Source organism: Haliotis cracherodii, unplaced genomic scaffold, assembly GCF_022045235.1.
Source record: "Haliotis cracherodii isolate W230 unplaced genomic scaffold, xgHalCrac1.p SCAF_11, whole genome shotgun sequence".
NCBI lineage: Eukaryota > Metazoa > Mollusca > Gastropoda > Lepetellida > Haliotidae > Haliotis > Haliotis cracherodii.
In genome coordinates, this window is record NW_027266266.1 from 48,797,085 (window position 1) to 48,813,890 (window position 16,806).

Consider the following 16,806-nt stretch of genomic DNA (forward strand, 5'->3'; position numbering starts at 1 on the left):
GGTTGAGTTTCAGACACTGGGCGCAGTACACACATTCTGCAATTAAATCGGTTAAAATTGCATTATGGACAGGTTCTTTCCAACGGGTGGCACGGGGGGATCAGTCGGCTAAGGCGCCGCGATTCGAGTTGCGTCCCTTGGGCAGGCCAGAACCCTATGATTGTGGGTTAGAATCCTGGTTCGCCCCAATTTTGTTTCTAGGTTTGTCAGCACCATACCCGTACTCTCACCGAAGTGGGAAACGTCTGAGACCTGCATCACTTCGGGCTTTCCTCACACATTTAGCTGACACGCCGCGATATAACTGGAATACTGTTAAAAGCGGCGTTAGAACCAACTCACTCACTCACTCTTTCCAACGATTGACTACTCCAGATCCCATTCAATTCAAACTGGGAAATTGTTTAACTTGACCACATCATATACGGTAATTTTATATATAATTATCTATAAGCTCCCGCAAAGATCCGGGCTTGAATTAGTATTCAGCAACCCATGCTTGTAGTATAAGTGACTAACGGGATCGGATGGTCAGGCTCGCTAACTCGGTTGATACATGTCATCGTATCCCACATGCGTAGATCAATGCTCATGATGTCAGTCACTGGATTGTCTGGTCCACACTCGATCATTTACCGACACTTGGGACATATAGCTGGGCTATTGCTAAGTGTGGCGTTAAACAACAAACAAATTCTAAATGATTCGTATAAACTCCTGCTTTCTTCACGGCATATATATTTCATACCAATCGCATACTCCCCTTATCAAATGAGCCGTTTACGTATTTCTTACATAATAAGTGTACATGAAAACGCTGAATTCATTTTTTATGTACGCCACTCCCATTTATTTACGGTCAGTGATCCTGTAAAGGTTGCACTTTTGTGACGAGAATTTATGTTACGTCGTCCTTTCTTTAAAAGCCTTGAATGTCGCTAATTTAAGACATATACTATCTTACTTTAAATTCAATTTACGGATATATGTGTTTACATATTTATATAACAACATTTATCATATCTGAATCCGCTTTCGCCTCTATAGTTGACGCATCGCTGTAGCAATCTAGGTCACCTTTTGCTACACGGTGAATCACTTTACAAACGCGTCCATGTATAATTATGCAAGTATACAAGTTCGTGTATTGACAGGCCTTCAACGAAAGGACATTGAGATGGTTTCCCAGTTCCGCCCATGCGAGCGCTCGAAAGACAGCTGCTCGTCTTTCACATTACGTCCAGGAATTATCGTCGTGAGGGTGTCACGTTTCAAAAATCTTGATTTGATATGACTATTTACTTTAGGTGACTTTAGAAGTATTGATTTTCATAAACATCTATAAATATGACGATTTACTGTAACCATACACTTTTCCTTTCGTTTCTGAATTATATTGTCCAACAGGTTTTACGTGTCGCATGATAGGCCATTTTAATATACATTTTATTTTTTGTTTGTTTGTTGTTTAACGCCGCACTCAGCAATATTCCGGCTATGTGACGGCGGCCTGTAAATAATCGAGTTCGGACCAGACAACCCAGTGGTTGACATCATGAGCATCGATCCACGCAATTGGGATACGATGACATGCATCAACCAAGTCAGCGAACCTGACCACCCGATCCCGTTGGTCGCCTCTTACGACAGTCTCTTTTTACGGCAAGCATGGGTTGCTGAAGACCTTCACGGGTCGACAAACATTTTAAGTAGTTTGACATTTTAAACATGCTTTGTTGCGAAAGTACAAAACAGAAAATTATCCTAAACGAACACACTAACAAAATGTTCGGTAAATAAATCCCCGTAAAACACAAACACACAGTTAGTATGCTTCGTATATATATCTAGATTACATGCAACGGTTTGTTTGTTGTTTTACGCCGCACTCACTAATATTCCAGCTATATGACGGTGGTCTGTAAATAATCGAGTCTGGACCAGACAATCCAATGATTGGCATCATGAGCATCGATCCGATGACAGGCATCAACCAAGTCAGCGAGCCCGACCACCCGATCCCGTTAGTCGCCTCATACGACAAGTAGGGTCGCCTTTTACGGCAAGCATCGGTGGCAGAAGACCTTTTCTACCCCGGATCTTCACGGGTACATGCAACGGTTGATGTACTTTCATCATTATGTATACAGCATATACTACAGTATTTGTTAATGTTCCGTGCTTCCTGTTGGTTATCACTAATACAATGAACTGTTGCTAACTTTTATCCGTACGGAAATACTTGTTTGAAGTTTGACCCGAGATCAACGATTACTACGTCACTCTGTCCTGAGTATACTAACATACTACGGATGTACTTCGTTCTGTCTACTTCAAGTGTATCTTGACAGTGTTTTATATACATGGGCGGATACGTGCGCGACCCCCCCACCTATTTATGGCGAAAAAAAGCTTTATTTCTGTATAAATTACCACCAAAGACAATAAATAGATCTTAATTGTGCACCCCACCTTTTCAAAAAAGCTGTATCCCCCCATGATATATATATATATATATATATATATATATATATATATATATATATATATATATATATATATATATATATATATATAATATGGGTTAACAGATTAGATTTCAAAGATAACTATATATTCAAACAGCAGAAAGGTATACGAACAACAACCACGAGTCTTGAATTTATGTTTTAATCGTTTCTGTTTATATCGATTGCAGGCATGCATGTTCTGCTTTGTGATAATTTTCGTACGTACTTGCAAAATAATTTGGGATCCGCTTCCGGCAAACCTTTTTTTTAACACGTGTCTCGTATCCGACAATGCGTTTCGATATGTGCTTTGTATTTGGTAATCTGTTATCGACCGCAGTATTCTAAAAATAATACCAATGTTCCACATTGGTACGGAAAAGATCCCTATGTCGAATGACAGAGACAAGTGGGTGTATTTGCGTGTCGAGCTCTTGTTAGTGAACTCGGCTTCTGATTGGTTGCGAGACTCGGATAACCTCGATGACGCCATCAATGGCGGAGTGATACGATATATTCTTATTATGGAACTAGTACCCTTTTCGCTTACCGGTGTCGTTGAAAGTACAGTTTTTTCATTTATCGGGTTAACAATAATGAAAAGTACTTGCAGTGGGGCAATGACACAGTCATTTGTCTACTTTTCGAATAAAAAATGAATTATCATCCTAATTTGGTAGAAAATAAGAATGGTAATATTTACCTAACAACTTATATCTCTCACGGGGGCTTCTCTCGGACGACGCGGAAGTAATTTCTCAAGGGTGACTACGTGTGTCTGTATTGTTGCGCTTTTGTTGTGTGTTTGAATTATATATGAAACATATTATATATCGCAAGGGAGCAACTTAATAAGAACAGATACAAGAATTCTACCTAATTGCATTTATAAGATACTATTTATAATATCGCATCGACAGATTCCTTCGAGAGATTTTGTAGTATTTCTCTTCATGTATTGTATGAGTTTTAATTTCTACAAAACGACTAGTTCATATTAGTAAGTCAATAATAAAACGGAGAAAATATTAGAGGCATTATAGCAAATATTGTTACAAATATATATTCATTTAACGGCAAAACTGTGTACTTTTCGGAATATGAGGCATTGATTTTATCCCTGGCAATGCAAATATACCGTCCCATTCTTTTTATTTCCCGAGTCGATAATTAATAGGTAAAACAGTTGCGGTTTACAGGGCGGAAGACAAAGGTAAAGAAGAAATAACTAGTTCGTATCAAACACAAATTCCTAAACCTAAATGCCTTATCGTGTTGATTCAATAAACGCTTTAGCTAAGTAAACACCAGGATGGGATTATGTAACCATTCAGGGATTAATTAATCAGCTTAATTGGTGGCTGTGCACCTCCTGCAGTTATCACAACACCAGCTGTTAATGCCGGCAGCGCGCAGTTTTTCTTCGGTTTATTCGGTTTAACACTGTGTGGTGTGTAAATTGTTTATTTATCCTTGTAAGCTTTCTCAACAAAATAAAGGAAGAAAATAATCTACAGAATGTAATACTGTAATTGAAATGGATTTTTTTGCTTATCTAAATTTCATTTATTTCAGATAATAACTCAAACTTGTTTTTAAACAGCATGATAAATTACTTATTTGCAAAGAGCGCTCCCGTTTGCCGGGTACCAACAGACGTCTTGTGTAATTTGTCATTGAGAAATAGTTTCAAAGAAATCACTATTATGGCTATTCCCGGAACTACTTGCGCAGAACCTCTCCACGGCGGCAGCCATCTTTGTAGATAAGTGAAGACGGTCAGCGGTAGAAGGCACCGGTCATCAACGGTTAGGGCGATATTTGGCAACACAAAACACATCTCAGCACCTGGTGCACACCCAGACACCGAGCATCTGCTGAAGCGCAATGACGCAGCTGCTTCCCATCCGATTTCAGGAGCATCTACAGGTGAGTCTGTCATACCGGTGGTGATGTCTCAGCGTTACACGCCCCTAATGATGGCAGCCAGGTGCAAATACACATACTGTCTAGGTTATAATTGTTCATAATCGTATTGTCAACTCTTTTATGATGATGTTGGATCATGTATGTAATCACTAATGCATCTAGCTCTGGTGTATAGTGGCTTTCTTATCGGTTCCCTCTTCGCTACGATCGGGTAAAATCGACTCTCGTGTTGATGACTTGGCAGTCGTGTGATTCCAAACGAGAAACCGGAAGACGATTTTATGATTCAACCACACATATTTTTACGCACATACTGCCACATGCACCTTTTCTGTTTAACAAGGACGGTGAATATTGACGCCAGAAAATGTAGATTGCTATATTGAAATAGATGTTTACGCCCCCTTTCTCCTTGTGAATTTCACATAGGAATATTGTTCTTAAATGCAGCAGACGTGTTAGTTAAGGGGCGTGAGTCATTAGTTATTTTTGTCAATTACCAAAATTACCTCTGTGTTTTTAGTCTAGGGTTGTTGATAAGGTGCCTTGCTGTGTCTGGCCAGTGTTAGGCTGTCTGCATGCATTTTCATACATAGAAGTTTTCATCTCAGCTATAGCCTATTGGTGTCAATGACATCCAACTCCACCCCCTTTACAATGTACCTTGACCCATTGCTAATTGTTATGCATTAACTTCTTCTTTGGTGTATGTAATTTAGGAGATTTATTCAAAACTTATACACATAGTATTGTCCTTGGAAGCCACAATATTCTGATGTAGCTTTTTAGGATGGCATTAGGCTTTTAGTAATAGTGATCTATCAAATTGAAGTCATGATGGCTTCAGTAACAGATGTATCTGTGAATGTGTTCAATTTCCTTGCATTATTTGTAACAAAATGGTTTTAATATAATTCAGTAATCATGAATACTGTTTGTATTGTTGAATCTTTTTGAATTTTTCCAGTCTGTCAAATATGTGAATCTTGAAAGTTTTTGATTGGGTAACTAGTGTGTGGTCAATATAAACTAAATGAACTGTTAATACCCCTTATTTATGTATAGTTTTGTCACTTGAACATGATTTTGGATGTCTAGTTATTAATCTGTATACAAAATGTAACTCAACTAACATGGCTATTCGTGATAATGTCAAAAGGTAATAGACCAACAGCAGGAGGTCAAGTTTTGAACAGACAAAATATGTGGATCTGATTTGTCCTCATTATGATATGGTTGAAAGATATATCTATGTTACTAGAGGTCAACATATAGTGATGACCTGTTAAGATTGTATTTGAAGCCCAAAACCCTTTGCGTATCAGTGTGGTATGTATAACAGTGTCTGCTCTGGCTTAAATTTTCTTGGGGTCACTTGGACCCCTTCATCATAAAATTAGGGGTCCCAAACAAAAATTTGTAAATGTTTTTACCGAGATCTACCAATGATTTGAAGTTATGGATTCAGTTAAGTTCAATGGCTGTTCTGATGCTACTGTACTGAGTATTGAGTTCATGTTGTAACTGTGACAATGATCAATGAGGCAGAAAATATAATTGGCATATCGAACTTTTTTCTAGTAAGAGTATGTTCAGGATCCAGCATTTCCTTGATAAATCTAGTCAACATGTTTCAGGTGCTATAAATGTTTAAACATGTCAGTTACACCAATAACGGTCCTGGCAAAATGTGTTTTGCAACTCACAAGAGACTGAATTATTATCAGCTTGATAAGTCTGTTGTAGAATAACTAAATATTCAGAGTCCGCTAAATAAAAACAATGCTTACATCATTGTACATTCAAGTGTTCGCATTCATTCTTTATCATATACAGTATCGCGGTATTGATAATCTCGTAATCCACACAACCTGTCGACTGTTTACTTATGCAAATCTAAGCACGATATATTTCATCGCATGATCGAATACAGGACTCGTAGCGGTATGTCACGGCTACTTGTACACACGTTAACTTTTTTTATGACAGTTCCTGGGATGTTTTTGAAGTGGAATTACCCCTTCCTCCATTCAAAATTGATTAGAAAAAGAACCCATTTGTTCAAACGAAGTCCCTTGACCAAACCTCGGTCGTATGCAAAATTCAAAACAGGAAGTGATATACCATATAATCCACACAGCCTTACTTACTGCGGTAAGATTCACCAATGACAGGTACTTTGTTTACCGAACTCGGTAAAGAAAATCAGCATCAATCAATCCAAACATTTTGTGAATCACATATTTGATAAGTTTGTAAGCGTGCCCCACTACGATCCATTATAAATGAACTACCTCGATAACATAGCGTATCATCCTACACGGTCGCTCGATTTCGCGGGTCACTGTTACCACGTTCTGAAGTATATACCCTTGATGTGCCTGGCTATTTTTAGTTTGACACAAGGTCAGGATATTTTCGACCAATCAGCAAGCTAAATTAATTATGACTATATCCGACTTGCTTAATATGTGGCACCTGATTGGCTGATGCAAAGCTACGGACCATACTGAAAATTAATACATGCAAAACCGACAATAGATATAGGTCAAGAAACCGGTTTGGGTATTTTTCATGAAAAGGGAGAGAATAATGAAACTGGTTTGGTTTAGCAAACGGAAGTGTTAATCAACATGCTACGCTGTCTTGTTTGGCAACAAATACCTTTACGCAAAGACGTACGTCTTTGATATACGATAACAGTGTCAATTCGATATGAAATTAATATAGCCCCAGTCACTGCGTCCACGAGACCCACATATGTTACGCAGGTGCGTTCAAACTTATTTTTGTGCGTCCAAGACGCAAAAACGCGCTCTTCAGCCAACACTGGTATAAGGATGTCCATTTGAACATGTCTATTATATTATGTGACACAATTGATTATCAGGTGGTGGGAAGCCTCGTGGTTAAAGCATTAGCTCGTCAAGCCTATTTTCTGGTTTCAATTCCCCCACATGGGTTCAATTTGTGTCTGTGTGGTGTCCCCTGCTATGGTACTGCTGGAATGCTGCTTAAGTGGTGTAAATCCATACTCATTCACTTTCTCTTTTATTATCGTTCTAGTCATTGATTTATTGTTTACCTGAAAATCTGTTCATTACTCTCATTCATTGATGTAATAATCAATATCATCATTGACTGTTGGTATAAGGAATCACTTTAATCTTGTTCATTGATGGTTATTCATTGAAGAGTTTCCTGCCTCATAAACCCTTGGACACATATTTTAAGCTAGCGTTTTGCACGATATGCATTATATCTGGAGTTTAAATATTTCATGTGTAATCAGACAAGCAACCAATCAATATTATCACAAGTAAATCAGCTTTAGCAATGTCCAAATACCTTTAGGTATCCCTTATCAAAAGGCTTTTTTTTTACATGGTTTAGGGATGTTCCTATATATATATGTTATTGTTCAGGCACCCACGTGGGTAATACTATAGGTCCCCAGCAACCTATGCTTGTGAGAAGCTACAAAATGGCACCGATAGAAACTCACAGTTTTAGTCTACTAGTCCTTTAAATGATAACATATAGCAAAACATTTAAGAAAGGCAATTTTCCACTAGTCCTTATGATACCTAAGCTATTGGACAGTTTGGCAAGGACTACAGGACTAGTGTCAATTTCTAACGCTGAATGGATTGTGTGGTCAGAATCACTGACTACGTTAATGGTTATGTCATCGTAGCTCAATTGCGTGGAACAGTGCTCATGATTTCCATCATTTGATTATCTGGTCCAGATTCAATTATTTACAGAATGCCATCATATAGCTGGTATGTTGCTGAGTGTGCTACTAAGCAAGAAAACCCAACATATTATTCAGATTTATGTTCAAGGTTAATTTTTAATCCTGAGTGTCAAGTTACCCATATGACAGAAAATGTTGACTGATGTCATTATGCAGTCAAGACAACTGATATGGCTCACCAGGGTGAAAGGTCAATGTGAACTTAAAATACTTACTGCATGGCAAGTTCTTAACTTAAAATTTAAATAACAATCCTACCTACCTACCTACCTACCTACCTACCTACCTACCTACCTACCCTATTTTGATATTCAGTGTAATCAGAACCATAACCTTATTTATATTACCAATAGGTCTGACTTGATTTTATAAATCCTTTGTTCAAAAGGATTCCTTTGCAGACGATGCAAACCTTAATCTACTTCATTATGTGGTAAAATGTCCAGGATGCCTAACCATAGATGAAGTCAGTGTTAATTCAGTGGCTCTCCCGCATAAGACAACAAATGTAAACCCAACATGGATTCTTTGGTCTTTGTTGCTTCATCATCTTTGAGAATTGTGCAATCCTCAGGAGAGAGTTGAAGCATAGCTTGTCCCAGAGGGAATGTCTTTGTTGATCATTTAGAAAAAGAGAAGTGTTGTTTGATGTGGAGGACTTCTATGCATAATGAATGCATCTGCATATTTTCATATCATCTAAAAAGATGTTTTGAAGTGCTGAATACAGTAAACTGCTAAAAGAACACATCAGTGTTTCAAGCATTATGAAATATATTTACTTTATATGATCTGAGTGAAATGTTCATCACAAAAGTTGGCTATTGTCAAAAGCTTGGAATTCATGCCAGTGCACAGAAAAGTGATCAGTGATGATTATTATCAACAGTGTTATGTATTCATTAAATGATGCATAATGTATGTGGAATAAGATGGATTGCAAATATCAGTAGATTATTTCACATGTGGGCAATGTTATTTCATTGTATGGAAATGATTTTCCTTCCGACTTTTGATTTCATTGGTAATGTTGGTTGGTTTGGTCAAATTTTGCATGTAAAATAGTTTATCATTTCTGTTTCCCAGTCTGTTGTGAAAAGAGCTGTGATAACTCCTATTTCTGATTATGTGTAGTGAAATCAAGTGTGAGTGAAGATGGGCTCCTCCCATCACATGTCCATCCTCATCAGTGAGGCTTACACAACATGGATACAGACACAAGTAAAAGACAGTGAGCTTGTCGGTTTTAGAATGTCAATGTATTGATTAAGGACTATTGAGGAATAATGTATGATTAATCGCACAGTGAGGAGATTTTGGGTCAAGTCGAGTGTAGGGAGATCAATAGCTACATGAATAGTTATTCCACCAGTCTCAGCCATTCCAGGCAGTGATAGAAATCCATTCTACACCCACATAATGAGCATGGCCTGATAACTTGAGTAGTACGTTATTTCTGCGTACTACTGGCTGGTCCGGGCATGGCACTATTAGTTATAATGGCCGACATTAGCACATCAGTAAGTCATGCTTTATGACATGGAAATTGGATCAATCAGCCATCTTGCAACTGGCATGTTCCATCGGAAATATAACATGCCTGACAAATCTTGACAATATTTTGGGAACACTGGTCTCGTAATATAGCTGGTCAGAAGTAGTAAAATTTATTTGATTTATGATTGATATTTTACAGATGTTTTTAATGGGTTTGTACGGCTTGGATGTTGTCAGACATTATTCATTTCCATGTGGGATATTCATCATAATGTTTTGCTCTTTTCATTAGTGGGAGAAAACATATTACGATTAATGTAAGCCAGCGGCATGTAGCAATGTTTTACCCCATCTTAACCCATTAATGTAAGTCATGGAGTGTTTGCGGTTAGTTAGGCACACATTTGTGAATTTGAAGAAAAAACAAGTACTGGATGTTTATTAGGTCATGGACAGTATATTTTATTAGCTACGAACTTCTGAATGCAAATTTGTAACTTCTAGATCATCAGCATTGTATCGTGTGACCGATAGGTCTTAAGTTTTTAAACAATTTGATCAACTTGTTATAAATCTTGTGAATATGTCAACAGGAAGGCACATAAATCTACATCAAAGGGCATTTTACCATCTTTTTTGTCTTGTCTCACACAGTAATTTTCATGAGTAATAGATGTTGAACTTTTTTCGTGCATGATATATGAAGGAATAAGGTTGTCATTTGACTTTGGCACAAATCACAGATGTCATGGTGCATTCAGAAGTAATATTGATGATGTCCTGTCAAGGTCTTCTGTAACAATTAATGAAAATAAACTAAGTATTAAACTGTATTGATTTCTTTAAGTTTTAGAAACCTAACTACATGCATGAGTAATGTTAGACCAATTACTGTTGGCTTTTCAGTGTGACATAGTTTTGTTCTTCAGAAGTTATATTTTTTATTTCAGTAGAGCAAAAACAAAAGTGCTAATGATTTCAGTGTATTAACGCTATGCCAGAATTGCACAATGTGATTTGCATGTAGAAAATGGTATGTGCATGTAAATGAAATACAGTTGCACTTGACATGTTTAATATTTACTCTCAGACAATTTCAAGGTGTATTCTCCATACCTGCTATAAAGACATTTTTAAGATTTGTTTCTCTATCCCTCTGACATGTTGAATCTTGTGGTATTGGTTATTTGTCCACACCAAACTGATTTATAAGTGAAGTCTTTGATTGAATACTTCTTCCTGATGCTCCCACTGACCAGAACTGACGCAGCACATTGTTCTGTGAGTTGAGGGCGGAATTGATTTGTGCAGGGCTGCAGGAATCTTGTCCCACTCCGACCTGCTTCTTCTAATCAATCAGCCAGCAGCGAGGCTCTTTATCAGCCCGTACTGGTATTTCAATTTTATAAATAGCCTATAGTCACTTTTAGATTGGAAACCATTCTTAAAGACAATTAAAGGCATATATTTTACTGTGCAGGTTGTCTGGTGCTGTTCGTAGGTTCTTAAAAGCAAGGTCCCATACTGGTGATAGTGCAATGACATAGAAATTCCTGCTAGGCCAAGTCAGTTCATTGATGTTAAATATATCCTAAGGGCTAGTAGAGTTTTGGACAGTTTGGTATGTCTTCTATATGTTTTCACTATTTGGTCTTGTATTCATATTGTGTGTTAATTTCTGTCCCAGAATGATAGTAAAATCATTTAAACAGATTCCTGATGGCATTTGAGAGGTGTTTAGGACAGGTTGTGATTTGTAGATATTCTTCTGTTCTGGTAAGCTTGCATTCTCCTGATCACAAGTTCAGAGCTGCTATTATCTCACCGAATACTTTGACCCACTACAAGATTGGTATAAACAGAACTCCAAATAAGCTGAAAAATATATCACCATTACCAAACTAATTATAAGTTGCTTACATACAAATACCCATGAAAACTTAGACTAGTCAGTGAAAACATTTCATGAAAATAATAATTATTATTTTTCTTTTAAAGAACCTTTTCTCTTCTGCTGTGTGGTATCAAGCAAACTAGACTTGGTTAGTTTGTTCTAGACCATGTAGACTTGCCTAGGCTTTTAGTAAAAACAAATACCTAAAAAATAAGAATTCCACAGACATGGCGCAGGACTAATGAAAACTCTAAAAAGAACAGTAGTATAACAACTGTGCATAATTGCCCAGTGCAGTCTATGCAGCTTGCAAACCTGTATATCTTTACAGTAACTGATGCATAAAAACACAACGTGTCACTCATTTTAACTTAGACGTATATCGCTGATGTGAGATGATACAACATGTGACAAACTTGGGGCAGCATATGAACAGATGCAATATGAACAATCTCCTGCAGCAGCATTTTAGGCAATTCTCATTGGTTTCAAAATAACCAATAGACTATACCAAATGGAGTAAAGATATTCTGTATAGCCCCAACAAACTATCAATACCCAATGTGAATGTGAACATGTGAGTAAAATGTCACTGGCCCAAAAAAGAGTCTTGAGCCCTGTATAAATCATTATGCAGTGTTTGAGTGTAGAGAGTGCATGAGAGACATTTGCCCACCTAATTTTAGAAATGTCCATTTGATTCAACTTGTGGGAACACAATGTGCCGTTGATTTTGATCAGCTATGTTCTAATTATTCTCTCCAATAAATCTTGATTGTCCAGCAAAAATAAACTGACCTGAGATAGAATTTAACTTGGCTGCAAGTTTGATTACCGTATTCTGCCTAATAAGTCGACAGTAAAATTTATGAAGGGGTTGCTTATTAAAACAATACAAAAAGAGATTAATGTTTTTAGAGAACAAACTTAGTTCAAATGCTGATGAAACTAAAAACCTTTCGATAATTGCAAGGCAATGATTTACTGCACTGCTGTTTTCGGTAAAATATGTGTAATATACTCAAGAAAATAAGAACTTTCATGTACATTTTTTATCTAGTAATGAGAGCTTATATAGATTACTTGATTGGTCTTGGTGTAGGTTGGTGGAGTAGGGCATTTAATTAGACTACAGTATGTTTAGATACCATGATGGGCTTAAGAATTTGAGCATTTTGGAAACTTACATTTTTTATAATATTCAGGCAAGTAGATCATGACTTTCAAGGTCAATTGATAATTTTCCATGCACACCCAGCATCCCAGAATAATGTCTTGAGTCATCTATCATTTATCATACACATTGAATGAACAATTTTATGACGCTTAATTTTTTATGTTTGAATGTATGCAGTCCATGTAATAGTGCAGACAGTTGTACTGACATCCAAACATTGACATTCTCCAGAGAATGGCTGTAATTGCTGTTAATCATACACATGATAACAGCTGAAAGTTTTGTGTATGACTAAGCTAGTTATGTTCCTGTAGGTCATTGTTGTAGGCCAGTGGAATTCAGGTTTTTGTGTCAGTATCACAGTTTGGTTTAAAAACATTGATAGAAGCTTTGATGCTCTCTATAAATAATAATTTTTATTTGAAAAGCCTTCATGAGTGGAGTATTTATTCCAAGGGCAAATGTTTATTCTTGCTGCCTAGAATAATGTCATCAATAATGTCTTAACTCACTCATACAGACTGTTACATTGCATTTCTTTGATAGGCATTTAGAAGTTGGAGTACTAAGTAAGGATAAGAATTTATGGATGAACAACTTCTTTATTACAATTAAGAGCGACGTTTCTGTGAAGGTTCTAACACCGTTATCAAGCAATTGTAATCAAGCTTAATTGTAATAAAGAAGTTGTTCATCCATAAATTCTTATCCTTACTTTGTTACATTGCAGCTGAGGCTATCCAATACATAGTTGTGTTTCAGGCAATATGTACCCAGTATGTGGTGGTAACTAGGATTCTTTTATATATTTGTATATTTGATATAATATACAATTTTTTACACAGATGGCTTGTTAATGACTGATGTTCTCGAATTTGTAGGCCAAAATAGCTACGGCAACACAAATTGTGGAATGATACCATTTTTCTCCAAATGATAAATGTGTTTTTTTTTACCACCGTTTCCAGCTGTGAGAAAAACATTTGAATCATAAATAATCTTGAACACAAGTATGTTTTGTTTGTTGTCTAAGCAAGAAATCTATTAACAGGGATGCAACCTGGCTCTAGCCCACTGATCTGAGTCATGTTGTTTAATGTTAAGGTTATTCCAAGGGCTAGTAGAATTTCAGGATTTTGTTGGGTGTTCTTACATCTGTACATGTTAATGCTATTCTGTCTAGTAAATGTTTTGTCCTCTGTCCGGTTAAGTTGCATTAGATTTAGGACCCAGAAGGGAGTGGAATAAGTTCCCAGAAGTCTTAAAACTCCTTGCTTGTTGTAAGACACTTATTCAGCTTCATCGTCTGACACTGCTTCTTTGTTTTGTAGCTCCAAAATGTTGGCATCAACGCCGCCAACATTGGTTTCAGCACCCTCACCATGGAGTCTGACAAGTACATCTGTGTACGGGAGAAGGTGGGGGAAACGGCACAAGTTGTCATCATCGACATGAATGACACGGCCAACCCCATCCGGAGACCCATATCGGCAGACTCCGCCATCATGAACCCCACAAGCAAAGTTATTGCACTGAAAGGTACGACTGACATTTTACACTTTTATCAAGAACAGGAGTGATGAATTATTAATGATTCTGATTGATACATGTGTAGTCAGTGCACTTACCGCTTAGTCTGAAGGATTGTATCTGTTCTTTAGTGTCGGTTTTGGACGATCTGTATCTTAAACTATGAATTGTTAAGTAGTATTGACAGACCAAGATAAACTTTTCTTGACATGAGTTTCTGCCGAGTAGCTATTGTCTCAGACAGTATGAGGCATAGGTATAGATTGGCGTACATGTTTCTGTAGGAAAGTGTGTATTTGGTTTGTTGGGAAATAACGTAGGAATAAAGTTAAAAAATAGCTCTATAGTTATTGACTTTGTAATATTTGAAAAAGTGCTCTCTTAGCAAAAGAGAAAAGGTCTTGTGCTGTCATTGTAGACTTGTGGGCATCCTTCACATATTGTGTTATGATTATTACATCAGTGACATTTCATACTATTGTTTCAACCACGACAGGAGTTCTGTATCTTGTATGTATTTTCTTGTACAGCTGGCAAGACCCTTCAGATCTTCAACATTGAGATGAAGAGCAAAATGAAGGCCCACACAATGACAGATGAAGTGACTTTCTGGAAGTGGATCAGTGTTAACACCATCGGTCTCGTCACAGACAATGCCATCTACCACTGGAGCATGGAAGGTCAGTATCTTGTGATGTGATCTTGGTTTCATGATCGATTCCTAAATTGAAAACTAAAGCCTTTTGATTAATTGGAACTTTGTGCTGTGTTCATTAGTGCCAACTCGTCCAAACTAAAGTGGTTGTTGCATCCCTCTATCTTATCCACTATCTTGTAAATTGTCCATTCTGTCAAAAATCCTTACAGGAATAAATGTCAAGCACATACGAATATATGATACCAATAAGTGTCAGTAGATCCTCTTTATTAATAAAAAGAATGGGTACAGGGTATTTATGATAATAGAAAGGAGATTTAAAACACAACTGCCAAGAAATATATCCAGTTTTGTACATGATAATGAGACGATGATGAATACCAGATTCCAAGGCCTGTTTATGTTGCAGTGCTTCTCAGTAGATATGTTTGTGTTGCAGAGTTTTGACAAGTATCATCTAGTTTATCTAGTATTTCTGCACTAGAAACTAACAGTAAAATTTTAGTCCACTAGTCCTTATAATGATAACATAGCAAAACCCTTAAAAAGGACAAATTTCAACTAGTCCTTATGATGCCTAATCTATTGTAGAGTTTGGACGAAAGGACTAGTGCCAATTTCTAACGCTGTTATTTACATTCAGGATACCTAGAAAGAAACGCTATTTGTATGATTTTTCGATTTTCATTCATGAACGACAATGAATTTGTCATTGATTGCTTTTTCAAGCTGATGATCATGATGATCAATCTTTCAAATTTGCCCCCAAAAGTCATCAGCTGTTAATTGTCTCCTTTGTGCAAGTGGATTATTCTTAATTTTGACATTGTCTCTCTATGTTAGTACTCAGGACTGAGCTTTTTTTTCAAGTGCAGCGTAATTCTTGTAATGCTCTTGTCTCAAAATAGTTTTGTTTCAATTAATTGATTAATATTGGTTTTCAAAACTGTAACTCATATTGAAATTTTCACCAGTTGCTAGCACTTCTTAAGAATGTAAACCTTTCATGCCTTGTGTAACAAGTGACTTATGATCACTCTTGATGGCTGGACATAGGTATCTCCATGTACTTGTGGCTTATCTGAGATCTTAACAGATGTCAGGAAGATGAGTTTATCTTAGGGTAGAGTGAGTCACATTTATCGGACAGATATAGAAGTTGTAGAGTCAAACTCCTGTGATCAAGATATATAATCAGCTTTGATTGAAACTATACTGATACACTTTGATCCTTTGATATCAGCGTCAGTCCACCAACATGCCCTTGTTTATTAGGCTTAAGGAACTATTGAACTCGTCGTTATTGCCAACTGTTGACTATAATTGGTTTCTAAATTGTCTTCACCCACTTCCAAAACAACTCCATGACCCTAGTTCATTTGTAATAAATTCTGCTGAGCTTGGTAAATTGTTTTATCACCAAAAAACATCTTTTAATATGTAACTATCACGAAGTTGCCGAACCTGTTTTGTTTGTGCATGGATTATTGAACAGAAACTGTTACACTGAAAGCAAAGTGTTGTGGCATAGGAAAATTGAAAACAATATTATAACTATAACAATATGACATGATATGCCAATGAGGCAATTCATTTTTTTAAATTGCAGAAGTTTGTTTTGTTTTTACAATGTCAGTGGTCGAAAAAAACATTGTCTTCAAATGAATGTGTCAGTGGTTGAAATACATTGTCACCCAAAGTGTCTACATTATTTCAAACTTTGTAGTAAAACTTCACTCTGTATTTTGTATTTCGCAATGTCACATTTCGCATTGAATCCTCTTTTCAACACAAACTAATTTTGAGAGATATTTCTTTTCATTCGTTTCATTTATATATTTTTTATATTAT

The 16,806-nt window shown here is 36.7% G+C and overlaps 1 protein-coding gene across 4 annotated transcripts in view; it reads left to right on the forward strand.

Annotated features, from left to right (window-relative positions):
- Window positions 1-4,246: 4,246 nt before the first annotated feature.
- The window catches only part of LOC139456585 (clathrin heavy chain 1), a 41,015-nt gene continuing 28,455 nt past the window's right edge, over window positions 4,247-16,806 (forward strand). For all 4 annotated transcript variants that reach the window (XM_071238376.1, XM_071238378.1, XM_071238377.1 and 1 more), the window contains exons 1-3: window positions 4,247-4,439; window positions 14,099-14,306; window positions 14,828-14,977. In XM_071238376.1, coding sequence (XP_071094477.1) covers window positions 4,398-4,439; window positions 14,099-14,306; window positions 14,828-14,977 — 400 coding nt within the window. In that variant the 5' untranslated portion in view covers window positions 4,247-4,397. The remainder of the gene's footprint in view (window positions 4,440-14,098; window positions 14,307-14,827; window positions 14,978-16,806) is intronic.